This window comes from Scomber scombrus, chromosome 12, assembly GCF_963691925.1.
Source record: "Scomber scombrus chromosome 12, fScoSco1.1, whole genome shotgun sequence".
Classification (NCBI taxonomy): domain Eukaryota; kingdom Metazoa; phylum Chordata; class Actinopteri; order Scombriformes; family Scombridae; genus Scomber; species Scomber scombrus.
The window spans coordinates 7,722,264-7,736,570 of record NC_084981.1 but is presented as its reverse complement, the minus strand read 5'-3'; the positions used below and the strand labels follow the sequence as shown (position 1 = coordinate 7,736,570).

The 14,307-nt window shown below is 37.4% G+C and overlaps 1 protein-coding gene across 2 annotated transcripts; it reads right to left on the bottom strand.

The window, feature by feature from the left end:
• Positions 1-232: 232 nt before the first annotated feature.
• pik3ap1 (phosphoinositide-3-kinase adaptor protein 1) lies at positions 233-12,833 on the bottom strand. Of its 2 annotated transcripts, XM_062430886.1 has the most exons (18): positions 12,594-12,833; positions 11,296-11,721; positions 9,798-10,048; positions 9,304-9,448; positions 8,989-9,131; positions 8,765-8,897; positions 8,484-8,680; positions 8,292-8,336; positions 8,159-8,216; positions 7,977-8,039; positions 7,621-7,854; positions 7,472-7,522; positions 7,065-7,258; positions 6,890-6,962; positions 6,507-6,674; positions 4,241-4,311; positions 3,552-3,652; positions 233-1,400 (listed from the first exon to the last, which is right to left on the bottom strand). In XM_062430886.1, exons 1-18 carry the CDS (start codon positions 12,646-12,648, stop codon positions 1,283-1,285), a joined length of 2,526 nt encoding a protein of 841 aa, XP_062286870.1. In that variant the 5' UTR covers positions 12,649-12,833; the 3' UTR covers positions 233-1,282. The 2 variants fall into 2 exon arrangements, with proteins under 2 accessions (XP_062286870.1, XP_062286869.1); XM_062430885.1 differs by having other exon boundaries at positions 8,159-8,336.
• Positions 12,834-14,307: the final 1,474 nt, after the last annotated feature.

The window sequence follows — 14,307 nt, the reverse complement described above, 5'->3', positions numbered from 1 at the left end:
ACACACTTGTTAGTTTCAGTTTACAGAGTGCATGAGTTACTGCCCCAAAATAAAAACAAACAAAAAAAGACCCTTTACATATGTCAGCAAGTTCCCATCATTCGCCTAAAACAGTTCAAGTCAGCTTATTTATGAGATTAAAAAAAAAAAAAACGAAACAAGCAAAACAAAACAAAGAAGAAAAAAAAAAAAGAAGAATATTAATAGAACCAACTTTGTTTTTAATGCGTTTATAACCCTAAATGGTCAGCAGCCTACTGTTCATTATATAGCAAAAATACACTCTTTATTACATTGTCTAACATTTATAAGCCACAAGTCTTTGAAATTAATAAAACACACTTGTAATGATATTACAGCAGACATCTTCAGAAATATATACAGTACCAATCAAAAGTCTGGGCACACCTTGACTGAGAAAGTGTGTTCAAAGTGTGTGGGTTTTTTTCACTTTGATGCAGTGTGTTTGTCAGTAAAGATTTTATTTTGAAAGATTTGACCAGAAGTCCTATCTGGCTCCACTTTGTCACACTTTATATGCGTCTCTCCCCAGAGAACTTCAGACAGGACATTTACAACAGTCAGGGTTCATTTAAATTCATAACCATGAAATTGTCTGTAATTTGTGATTCAAGCAAACTACTTTGAGACAAACATTAAGTATTCACACACACATATAATAGCTGTTGGTGGGATTTCACCTGTGAAGCACCAACAGAGAAAATGGGGCACCATCAAGTGACCAAACTTCATATTGCACAAGAACAGATAACATGCATATTGTAAGCAAGAATATAAATGGACTATAATTTCATAGCATTTCATTGGGATTATGTATGAAATTCAGAATTTATGAAATCTGATGTACACAAAACTACACATTTTAGAAAGATACAATACAAACATCACATCAAATCTGTAAGAACTTAACAAGTATTATGGTGACATCGTCTGAGGTAAAATAAGTAGATATCAATGTCACAAAAATCATAAGCACTGGATTATTACTTACAAAAAGGAATATTACATGTTTTTCTCTGGCGAACTGAACATACACTCACTACTGAATAGTAACACACACACACACACACGCGCGCACACACACACAATTGAATTTTATGGGTAATGCTTTGTTCTGACACTCTCACATACTGTATAATTAGTTCAAGCAAAAAAGGAAAAAAAAAGCAAACAAAGAAAAAAATAAACTAAATAAACTCATCCATCCCTCTTAAATAAAAAAGAATCCCCCCTGACTACAATCCATAAAACCATGTGCCTATCACCGCATGCGGCGAGGTACAGGAGGTGCTGTCTCTGTGTATCTTGGAGCGGGTCTTTGAGGAAGTGCTCGAGTTGGGCAGGATATGTAGCGCTCTTGCGGCATCTTGTCTGGGACCCTACAACATACAGAAAACACTGTAAGGTTACTGGCACTGATGCAGTGGTAAATGTGCAGTAAATGGGTGGGTGTACAGCTGCCTGATCATCATCAAGTGATCAAAACAAAACAACATAGAAGCAGTAATCACATCCGCACTTTGAAACTAGGGCTTAATACAGTTTCCTGTACTGTAAATTTAGAAACTGGGTAAATTATACTACATCCTGGGCTGTTGGTAAGGAAATAATTAATTAACTGGTTGAATAAATCTCTCATTGTGGTGGTTTTTACATTGTAAATATGAATTGAATACATTTTTATATTTAGAATACAGCATGCACAATTAAGCAGTTATTATAAAAACTGTGACATTTTCAGGCTGGATGGCAAACTGCATGACACTTAACACAATATCAATGCTTTCTGATCCATTTGAACTGGTTTGATTGAGAGTAAATATCTGATTATTTACAGTTCCATAGCTAGGTTTGCAAGGTGCCTATCTGTCCATTTACTATTAATAATTGTCTTTAAATTAATATAATTAATTACTTTACATTCAAATAGCCTATGTGATTATAAGGCTACTTAACTGACTAACCTACCGGAGATGGCTTCTCTTCTAAGATAGAGTTAAGCCGATTTTTGTCCTCAAATAGAAACAGATTTAGCCACTGCTTTATTTAGTTACATAACAAACTTAACATCTTGTAATTCCAAATAGCCGCTGCTATATTGAAGAAAATCAATGAATAAATTGAACTTTAGTATGAGTTAAGGCTATCTCACTTGCTATCTTTAACCTTATATGGTGCTCTTATCTAAGCTGTAGTTGTAAGCAGCTGTGCACTAAGTGATATGTTTTTTAGCCCACAGAAACTACAATGCAGTTTTATTTAGGCTTGTGTAGTTACTGGGGATTTAGAACAGCACAATACATTTCTGTGGTTCAGTTGGTCAAAAGTCATATTCTGGTCTCATGTCAGGTTTGACCAAATATGTAGTTAAGTAGTGTCCTGCTTTTGTAGGGATGAACTAATCTGAAACTTAGGCTATTTTGTGTCACACGGCGTTATATCACATGACATTATATTACACTGTGTCATGCTGAATTCTGCAGTTTTTGTAACATATCACTTTGTATCATATCATATTGATTGTATGGTGTTGTGTTGCCTTTATTGTTTAGTTGTGTACAATGTGTCCCGTTACAGTATTTCATTATACTACATATACTTGTCATTTTATCACTGTATTCGGTAGGTAAGAAAACAAGATAAAAGAGAACATGCAAAATCGCCATAGTAACTTGATCACACAGTCTCAACACAGTCTGAAAAAAGACGTTACAGAACAGATACTTCTCGATAAGATCTCACAGTGCTGTGAAATGATCAAAAATTAAACCTACACATAAATGTTATCAGTTCACGTGGAGCACATGAAAAAAGGGTCACCTTTTTGCCACAATGTTGGTGTTTAATTTTAGAATTTCTATTTTGTAAATGTCAAACCAGAAATATTAACGCTGTGAGCTGCTTTGAAGAACTTGGCCGATGATGAACTCATTGTGGGGATTTCAACATCACACTAGTGTCAAAGATCACATCTGTAATTACCCTTTTACGATTGGTTTATGTTTGACTAGAAGTAGAGCCCACATTTATTTTAATATAAGATAAGAGATACAAAACAGTCTTAGTCAGTATCATCGGAGTTAATTTCTATATTAATTTAGCGGAAATGTATTACAGTTATAGTAAACATTTAAAACCACCTAAAGTGTCACTTTGATCTTACCTTTATTTAAAAAAAAGATGTCAGTATGCAGTCTCTGACCTCTATGCATGGGAGATATTTATATGTTTAAACAGCATGAACAGCTCAGCGCCTTCAACACCTTCACACATTTCCTCCCTCGTGTGTGAACATTTCCTCTTTACCATTTACTGTCTTTATGGGTCTCTCTGTTGCAGTCACAAGCCCACATATTCTTGATATCTACTCTATTATCATACTGTCTATTAGTCATTGTGGCATTGTATTAGCATATGATATTTGCAACAATGTATTGTTTTGTATGCAGTTGCATTGTATCATATTATTCAGTACTGTCTTGTTCTGCATCCTACCATTAGTAAACTGAATCATTGGCCTCTAGACTGACCTTTCAGGGATCCGTGGAGGAATTCTGGGTGGAGGGACGACAGGTGCATTTTCAGAGGGTCGCGGAGGTCGTGGTGGAAGAGGGAGGTTTTCTAATGAGTCCTTTTAAAAAAACAAAACATTTAGAAATTTAGATAAGCCTTTAAAAAAAAAAGTTTTATTCAATGATCCACTACTCCTCCATCATTATTTATAAGATATGATAATGACATGAGTAGTGTTTTCAATGAGTGTGTGAAAAGTCAAATCCGCACAAACAGATATCTTAGATCTACAGTGTGTAGTAATTTCTGAGAAACCATTGAGCAATGTGTGCCAAAGATCAAAGATTTCATAAGCATGATTTGACTGACTGAAACTCATTATAATTTAATTCTGAAATACAAGTATTTCCGTACTTGCAAGCAGGAAGTAGCAAGTGACTACAGAATGAAACGAAAAGTCTAGACACTTTCTCTATTACATGACATGTTACGACCACAAGATCAGGCATGTTGAGCACAGCAAGAGAAAGACAAGGTTCAGTTTGGTTTATGGACATTAATGCAGCAATACAAAATGCTGTCATGAGGTGTCTGATTTTCCAGCATCCCACTTCCTTATGTAAAAGTATGGAGGTGCACACAGTGTGAAAACTGTTGATACCAAGAGCACTGAAGATGCCAAGCGCCCCATTTGTATTGGCCTCACCTCAAATTCGGGCTCTGTCCCACTGCTGTAGCTCACGGTGCTGTGAATGCTGAGTCTGTTGCTCTCTGTACCTGATGTGAAGTAACAAAACAGGATTAAGTGAGAAGAAAACACGTGATTTCAAGCTTCTCTGAGGTTAGGGTTTCTGGTGAACTATGCTGTAAGACCACTTCGCAAAATGTGGTTAAAAATATGTTTGAGTCTCACAAATAAGATACAACAGGCCTGCAAGGAGGCAATGAGCGATCAGAGTGAGATTAAATTGAGCAGAAGCCTGCAGAGAACCGACTGAATACGAGAATCATGCAGCTGCCAGCAAAGAAATTGAAAGCAATGTTTGTCCTCTTTAGGTATTTGTAGTATACATGTTTCTGATGTGTTAAAAATAAAATGAGTTGAGAGAAAAAACAATATACTATAATATAAACATACAGTGAGTGTTAAGGATTGAGACTCTGACAAGAGGTTGCTAGATATTATCGAGCAGAGAAACTCTCTTAAAAGCTTAATGTGTGGATGTGTGTCAATGCAGATTTGAGGTATCATGAATTTTCCATCTTCAGACGATGGGCAAAGCAGCGATGCAGGTTTGCTTCTTTCATGCTCCTTTTTTTGGCGAGATCTCAGGAAATATGTATAATATTGTCTTTGAATAGAGTCTGTGAATGACTTTAATTTGAAAAAATTTCTAGAATTAGCAGAGCAAGAATGAATCCTCTCAAGACTTAATACCCAAAGCTCCTTAGAGATTTGTTTTCTCAGGTCATTCCCCCATTTGGTCTAATTTGCATTAGTAAAGTGACACACAGCATATGTGATTAAATGTCATAGAGATAGGGCATCATCAAGGCAGGACTTATTTGTAAATCAAGAATTAAGATGAAGAAGTCCCAACGCTTTTTTTTGGGTTGTACTGGTACTGGTTGTGTAGTTTCTGATTATCAGAAATCTGATGATGTTATTTCTATGAAATCTGTTCTCTGCAACGGAACAAAAGTCCCACTCAGGTAAAGGTCACCAACGGCACATAAATCTAAGACCCTGTGTTATGAGAACCAAGATCAACTTACGATGTGGGTAAGATGGATATCAAGAAATTCCAAGAAGGGACAAAAATGTCCTTAGGCCCTTAGTAAACCTACGTTGGTTTGCAGACACTTAGTGCTGTGTATAATGACACTACTGGAGATTTATTTATTAAAAGACACAACTCACATAGTGTTTCTGTTGTAACTGCAGCCACTGTAAATGGAGTAATCTGAGTATTTCAACAACAGTGAAGCAGTTTTCATGTTAAAGTGAAAGCCCAGCATGCAGCTTAAAAAAAATCTTGTTTATATTTGCAAAAATAGGAATATTACTTAGAGAAAGCAGAGAAAGTTTATTCTTAGTGTGTAACGTGTTATCTTGTTAAAAAAAGTGAAGTGGTTGTGTTTATATTGGGTGTGTCATTTACAACAAAATGCTAAACTGGCACTGACAGATGCGTGAGTGCTAAATTGTAAACAATTATTGGAGCAAAGTGCATCATGCATCATATTGTAATAAAACAATAAGTATGCTGTGGCTTGTTCATAGAAGGTTATCATGAATAATATCATTACCGATGGCAAATGTGCATAAATACTTTAGACTCTGGCAGCCACAGGAATCCAGAGGACACATTAACACTTTATATTCTTCATGATTTTTTTACTTCAATAACAACAATAACAAATAGTCAAAGCTACTAAGTTTCACCCAGTTGGTTAAATAAAAAAAGAGTAAAATTAAAAGCTTTTTTATCAAAAGCTTCACTAGCTATGGTTGTTGGTGCTTCCAGTGTTTAAAGTAGAGTTTGTAGAGTATTAATCTTTTTTTGGTCACAGCTTGAAGGTGACATCTAGAGAGAATTGAGAAGTAAACAGCTGCAGTGCTATAACCCTTCCTTAAGTTTCTTTGAGTGCAAACCAGTAATACACATGCTAATATTATGAGCCCTGACATATTCAACACATTTCTCTACCTGCTTATTTCTTGTCTCAGCCATGTGGAGGCCAGTCCATCATAAAGCAACAATGATTTACTTAAGTTTAGCGTCTGGATACCCCTTACATGCATGTAACTGGAAAGGAGGAAAGCCATGCAAACAGGAGCTTAGGAGCTGCACTTTGGTCCTTCTTGTCTAGTCGTTTTTATAGGAACATGACGCACCACTCACTCAGTCACAGAGTTGCAAAAAACAAAACAAAAAACAAACAAAGAGGAAATGATCATTAGGACTCACTGGATGTGCTGGACGTGCTACCTGTTTTCCAGGTGCCTCTCTGAACAGTCTGAGCCACTGATGGGGGCGGAGCCACCACTCTGGGTGTCGGCTCATACACACCGCACTCTAATGTCACGGTGGAGCCCCAGTATAAGTTCCTTTGCAGGGGAGCACTTATCTCATAATCTAAAAAGGGGGAGACCACATCAAACTTTAGCATTTTTGAAAACAACAGGATGTAATTGTCCTCTGTCTCACTGTATGTACAGTGAGACAATTAAGAATCATCATTTTACAGCAGTAAGAGACAATCACATTCACTCCATAGTGGAAATATATATTAATTCTATTCCCCTTAAAGTTTCAAATATTTAAAATAATGAAGGTTCAAATTATTCTACCAAGATCTTTTCCTGTCTTCTCTCTGTCTTTGTGACGTCTGGTGATGCTGTCTCGTAATCGCTTCAGATTTTCCTGAAGAAAAAAAACACCCACAAAACACCAGCCACTTTAAATCCAGTTCTTGACCATTAATCGGCACCTGATCCGTCGTCAAAGTACATAGAGCAGATTTACCTGCTGATAGCGTATGGAGCTGGCCCTGCGTTCATGGTCAAACTGCCAGGCCTTGAACTCTTGGACGGCTTCATCCACAGTAATTTCTCCCACTTTCACCCTCTCCTGCAGAGATATGAGCTGTCTCTGTCCAGGTGTCTTCATCCCAGCATAGGGGTCATACACAGGTGAGAGGGGGTCCTCCACAGGCTGAGCTGGACATCAAGAAAATATTGTCATTCATTGAAAAATAGAAGAGATATTTAACATTTAAAAAAAAATAGAGGTATTTTGCTAAATCATACATTTCTGGCTCCCTCCATTGGACTGACCTCCACCAATAATAAATAAATACAAATTAGACACATCAATCCTGTCCCTGACTGGATTCTTAAAATTCTTTTAAAAATTAAAACATTATGCTTTACCTGTATGATATCCTGCGTCCACCGTTTGGGAGGTATCCTTTTCTGAAAATACTGTCAAAAATATTGAGTCAATTGTTTTTGCTTGGAGAAAAACTTAATTGAATCTGATGTAGATTAGAACATTAAAGGAAAAACAGACTGCACAATACCTCTAGAGATGTATGTCGTAGGCCTATCAGGCCTAGGCTCATTTTCAGGTCTGGGAATGGGGGCTGGTGGACGGTTAATAACTCCTGGGTTATAGGTACTATCTGTATCCACAGTGTAATAGATATCCTCTGGGCACATGTCGTATGGGTCCTCTTCTTCTTCTAGTTGATCTAAGGTATTCTGGTCCTCACTTCTAAGGTTGCAGTCCTTGACTTCACTGGCTTGAGGTTTTGCTGGATGTCATAACATAAAGACATTATACATATATCATTAACTATATAGACAATGTTGCCATATAACGGCACTAATTTAAGAGTTAGTTATAAAGTTTAAAGTTATTAAAATGTTAGAATACCTTGGAAGAACTTCCTAAGCATAGCTTCTTCTGGGTTTTCATTTACCGCCTCCATCACTTCATCTGACAAAAACAGCCACCAGACACAAGCATGAAGTTACCATTCTGGATCAAACATGCGGGAAATGTTTTATATGATTTATTCTCCAAAATGAAACGAAATAAAATGATCTTAAACTTACATAGGTCCTCTGCACATTCAGGGTTTATCCCGAGCATAGACTCATATATGTCCTCTGTGACACCTGAGTACTTCATCATGATATCTTGAGATGTAGTTGACATCATCTCATATACCTCTGCACACTCTTCTGCATTGACGGTGTCTGCAATGTGAGACTTGAGCATGTCTGCTGTCTCCTAGATTTGTTAGAAGACACAGGCAGACATGAAATTACAAGACATCACACTTTAGCTGTCAGGAGAAAAATATTCAACACATTTTTGGAGACAACGTAAAAAAAAAAAAAAATACAAATACAAAACACACATTATCACTGGACTTACAAGAAATTCATCCATGAACTGTCTGAGATCTGAGAAGCCACTCTTCTCTGCCAGCGTGTTTGGGTAGTCTCCGTTCTTGTTCATCACGCTGTAAGCCTGCAGAGCCCCGGGACTCTGAAGCAGAATGGTGGTCAGCTTCTTCAGGCCATACTTGGCAGCAAAGTGGAGCAGAGTAGGAAGTTCTTCGTTACGCTGATCTGAAGGACAAAAAGCACAAGATAAGACTGACTCCTAAAACCAATGACAACTAACGGTACAAGAAATCTGTGTACTGTACTCACATGATGCCATATTGTCTTCTTCTATTTGTCTGATTCCAAACAGCTGAAGACTAGTTGCAGGCATCTTGGATTTCAGTGAGTCAGTTAGCATGTGGTCCAGTGATTCTCTTAAATTGGACGTCATCTTGAAGGCCTGGAAGTACAAAATAAGTTCAATAAACCAAAAGAACTACTAAAACCAGCAGAGCCAGCGATGCTACTCACTTCACGACAGAATGTCTCACCTGGCAGAGGAAGTTAATGGGATCCGTTGCATTTTCAAGATACCGACTGACTTCTCCCATATTTGTATAGTATGTGACAGGCTTCAAACTGATACATGATTGGTCAGCGTACATAGTGAGTGATACCACTCCAGCAGGCATATCTAGTGTAGAAAAAAATGTAGTGATGTTAGATTTAAACCTGCCATTTGGTTAGCAAACAACTGTCTATTTACACATCTAGCACACAGTATGTAGCGACATTAGCATTCATTTGGAGTTGTGTCACTCTGCAAACTCAAGGCTGATTTATTAAGTCTTACTGAAGATACTCACCAGGGGCAGTGACACTTATAGTGTATTCATTCTCCAAAGTGCCTGGGACCCTTTTAGCATCTACATTTTCACATGAAAACTCCACCTCTGGTACCGAATGCTCATCCACTTTGTGTGTGAAAATAATAAAAATTCTTTCCCGCTCCTTAATACAAAATAAAGCAGAATTAATACCTCCTAGCAATCATTTTTAATAAAGACTATTACTTTGCAGTCAGCTCTCAAGAGGCACTCATATGTATAAAACTTATATAATTATAGCCAATATTAAATTAGTACCATTACAGGTTTTTTTTTGTTACAATCAACAGCAGTGGGAAAATGTACGCACTAAGTATTGCTGCACTTAAATCATCTCTCTCACTTATTTAAATAAAGAAAACATGGATATAAATGTTAACACACTCCTGACACACAGTATCTCCATAGGAACAGTTCTCATCCATACTAATAATGCCTTCAATGTTATTACTATGTAATTACTTAAGTCTTACCCCACACAGGACTCTGTTTGGTTGTACAGTGAGACAGGTGACGTGCGTGGGTGAACTCATTTCCTCAGTTGCTGAATTCCCCAGGCTTACAGGTCCTTCATCCTCCAGGACAGGTTCTTTCTGCTCTTCTGACACCACTTCCTCTGTTTCATCAGTGGTGGGATTTTCAGTTGAAGAGGCTGCTGTGATGTGCAACCCAGCTGTGGCTGCAGATATGGGAGAAATCTTATGTTCAGCCTCCGCTCGTTTACCTTTGAATAAAACAAAACAAAACCAAGTCAATACAAAAATAACATACACCTAAATATTATAGAGATTAAAGGTGTTTTTTATTTAGCCTTGAATAATAAATATAAATATCTCGCTTACTTTTGCAGAGAGTTTTCGTTTTATCTGCTTATGTTTCAAGGTATCAGTATCTGAACCTGCCACCACCCCAAGACAACGCAAGTATGTATAATCGTATTTGTATTGTTTAAGACATTCAATAATCCACAGACCTCATTTTTCAGAGGGACTATTTCTCCAGGGGAAAATAGCTGCAGTGAAAACCTGTGTAATGTCTGTGAATTATCCTCTATTAACCAGACACAGTGGTGGAATGTACATTTACATAAGGATTGTACTTAAGTGTAATGTTGATGTATTTGTATTTGACTCCACTACCTCTATTTTATGCTTATTATATAGTTCTACGTAACTATAAGCCAGTGGGAAATTATATTTTTCCTCACCACATTTATTTGAGAGCAATAGCTACTTGTTACTTTATAGATTCAGAGTTTACATATAAAACGTGTGATGACATTATAAAGGATGATGCATTGCTATATATTAAACTATCGATCAGAATATAAAGTAGTTAATAGTTTGCACTTGAACTGCTACAACTTAAAATGGTGTTTCATGTTAATGCATCACTAATAATGATATGTGTGAATATCATTACACTGCCGCTCTGCTGCATGATGACTACTTAAAATTTCAATACGGGAAGTATATTTTTTTGCTGATAATACTTTACATAAAAAACTACCTTTACTTAAAAATCCCCTGAGGACATTTTCAAATTTCTACATTACAGGTCCCGAAAATGTTGCTGTCACAAATGACACAAAGTCATGCTCATACTTATGTCTTAAACTCAAATGTAATGTGAGCACGGAGCAGCAGATGAATGTGAAAACAGCCTTCTAGCATCACTGGAACTTAGCAGAAGTGTCAGAGGCCGATGTCTCAAAACTGCAGCATATAAAAGTGAAACTCTCTATATAAAGAAACCACTACTGTTACGTGAGAAAATGTGTTTACTCTTTGGGTCTCTGAACAGCTCAACTAAATATGAAATCATTTTAACTTGATTGAAATTAACCTTAAAAAACAGAAAAATGTGTGAGATCTATAAGTGAACAAAACAGAAATCATGAAGTGTGACATGAAAATTTGACTTAACACAGATGGCTGAATGACACCTTGACATTTGTGACTATTGACGTACTGTCAGCGATGGCCTCCAGAATGGTGGAGATATAGAGAGCAGGCTCATCCTCAGAATATAGTTTCCTCCAGCTCGGCCAGTCTTCGAAGCTCTCCGTCAGTATTTCATCCTCTGACAATCCGCACAGCAACGCCACCACTCTGTGCGAAGGGTACAGGAGTCTCTGAAGTGCCCCGTGCAGTTCGGGGTCACAGAGCAAAGAGTCTATGAATGCTGCAGTGAGGAGCAGCACGATGCACTTGCAGCTATGGAAATATTCATAGTTATATCCGTGGACCTGATCGTCCGAGCTGACTGCGTACATCAAAATAGACCTTTTGCGGAATTTTCGAGAGGATTTCAAGATCTGCTGCAGATATGCCGCCCATTCCTGTGCCTCAGCAGTGTGCAGAATTACCAAGTCATATGAGGGAAGGGATCCATAATCTGTCGAAAAACAGAGTATATAACTGTGTGATTAGTATGTACAGTCGATGCATTCAAACATATTGCTTTACTGTAGAATGAAACTGGAAATTATATAATGATTAGTCAATAATTAGTTCCTTTTAAACATCATTTATCCTGCCTCGCCATTTAAAACTAATCACAATCCTGTAATCAGCTCAAACATTACACTAATGATATGACACTGGCGATATTATGTGTTAGTTTCCATGTTGCAGCAGGTAGTGTTTACCATGGAAATGCTCCACAACATACCAGCTGTGGAATGTCAAGGTGACTGTGGTTAGAGAATGAATGTCCGATCTGTTTGATATTTCAGTGCAGAGCCAACAAGGACTTGTGCAAACATTGCACTGTGTCAACACTGGTCAGAGTAATTTTGTTTGACTCATTACAGTGTTTAATCAGGTCAAGTTCACCTCTGTAAACGCTAACTGGGAAAGAAACCCAACATGAGTATTCACCTTCATCACAGTTCACAGTGACGGCAGGGCAGCAGGATGTGCCGTTTATGTGTTAATGGCCCGATAACATGAGTGATTCAAATTTTTACTCTTGGGAATTTATAAAATAACTGACATTTGAACTGAACCACATAGGAAGGCTAAGATGTTTGCTTCCTCTTTTCTTTAAAGCACAGAAAAGAATTGTCAATGAAAGTTCAGTTTAGGTTTTTTAAATACAGTTCAATAAAAATGAGCGTATATTTTAAAAAGAAAGATTAAACAGTAATCCATACATTTAAAAAACTATAAAATGCCATTTTAGTACAAATAAATGTCTATTGGGTATATCTTTGCCACCTGAAACTGACTCGAAAAGCCAAACACAGAAGAAGTATTGTAGTTTACCTGCTTCAACACTTGAGACGTGTTCATCCATGGCTGTGAAGTCTCGAAGGCGCATAAAATCACCGCACAAGGAGCATAATTTGCCGGATTACGTCCTTTCGGTTGCTCGGGTTTACTGGAGGTTCTTCAACTGAAACGACATTAGCTTTCACCAGCTATAGCCCTTCTTCTCAGTTGTATTAATAGCAACACTTAGTTTCCTGATTTTGGTGACACTGCCCCACTTCCTGAAACAGTTGAAGAAGTGAGAAAATGCACCACAGTCATGTCAGAATGTGCAACATGTCTGCGATTACACGTCATTAGTCACTTCTGGAGAGTTGATCATTCACACTTACAACTAAGAACACACAGATGCAGTTGTAAGATAAGAGTTGGTGGGTTAAAGTGAGAGACACAGACCTTGACATGAAAGATTGATTAACATATATACTGTAGTCTTTTGAACACACACACACATACACACGTACACACACACACACACACACACACAGGCAAGCACACGCACACACATACACACATCACTAACAATTTACCTGTCGAGTGGGTCACATGCTTCCGTTTTTTTCACTTCCTTACCGTGCAGTGATGTGAGGAGTTTCGTAACACTCCACCACAGACATTGTGGCGCTATAAGACCATATCTCAAAATAAACATCATGAAAATGTTACCTACAGTTTTTGCACAATACTTTCACACTGAGGGGATTAACACCAAACTCACGTATCTGTATGTTTACAAGCAAACAAAAAGGTTTTTATCATGATGATATGCTGTTTCTGTCTTTGTAAAGTTTGATACAAAATACTCACTAACAATGACCAAATGTCAATGTGAAATATAACTATATATAATGTGTATTTTATATAAATAAATAGCTTAACTGAGCTTGAAAGTGAAAGTAAAGTGATTTTATTTTTTTTAAATACTGGCTAAAAGTATCACAAACAAACAGCACATTCACACACAATGTATTTCTCAAGTAAAACTGAATGAATTAGTCAGTTAACTGAATGAATTATCTGTATGGTGTAACTATTTCTTGGTATGTGAAGTCCCAGATTCCTCAACACTTTTTCCTCGAACATAGAACCACCACTTGCACCACATACAGCACCACACAGATACGACCACTAGAGGGCAGCAGACAATCACTGACACCGGCTGAATAACATTCCCATCATTGGTTGCCATGTAGACAGCCACCATAAGAAAGCTGTCACTACCAGCCACACAGCTGAGGCATCCAGGTACTTCTACACACGTGTGGTAAATACTTCAGCAGTAATATCCCATCATGCTTATAGTATAAACAATTATTGCATGTGCATGTTCGCATGATAAAACTACAGCTGCAAAAACAAAACCCAAATTTCCAAACCCAGCCCCCTTCAGCTTAAGATGAGCTAAAGATACTACTGCCACATCAAAAGAGGACAACTGTTTGTACTTCTGCAGGCCAAGAGGAGACTTGCACAGCAGAGACTTGCAGCCTGTCTTGCTTCGGAGCGATAGACTTTAATAGTTAAAGGAAAAAGAAAAGAACTTTATTGGTTTATGAAGCCTGTAAACAGAATTTTTGGAAAATCATATTTTCAAATTATTTAGAAATTAAATACGGCTGTTTTTCAAAATTTTGTTTTTATTTGCCCTTCTATGAGTAAATTGTGGGTGTGTAAATATATGCTCTAAGTAGTGCCCTCCCCTTTCCAT

Excerpts from the sequence above, each read along its gene's own strand:
- pik3ap1 (XM_062430885.1), bottom strand. The coding sequence starts at position 12,648 with ATGCGCCTTCGAGACTTCACAGCCATGGATGAACACGTCTCAAGTGTT. Across the intron at positions 7,259-7,471 it reads GGACGCAGGATATCATACAG|CTCAGCCTGTGGAGGACCCC; the intron begins GTAAAGCATAAT and ends CTTGATGTCCAG. Across the intron at positions 6,675-6,889 it reads GAAGACAGGAAAAGATCTTG|ATTATGAGATAAGTGCTCCC; the intron begins GTAGAATAATTT and ends CCCCCTTTTTAG.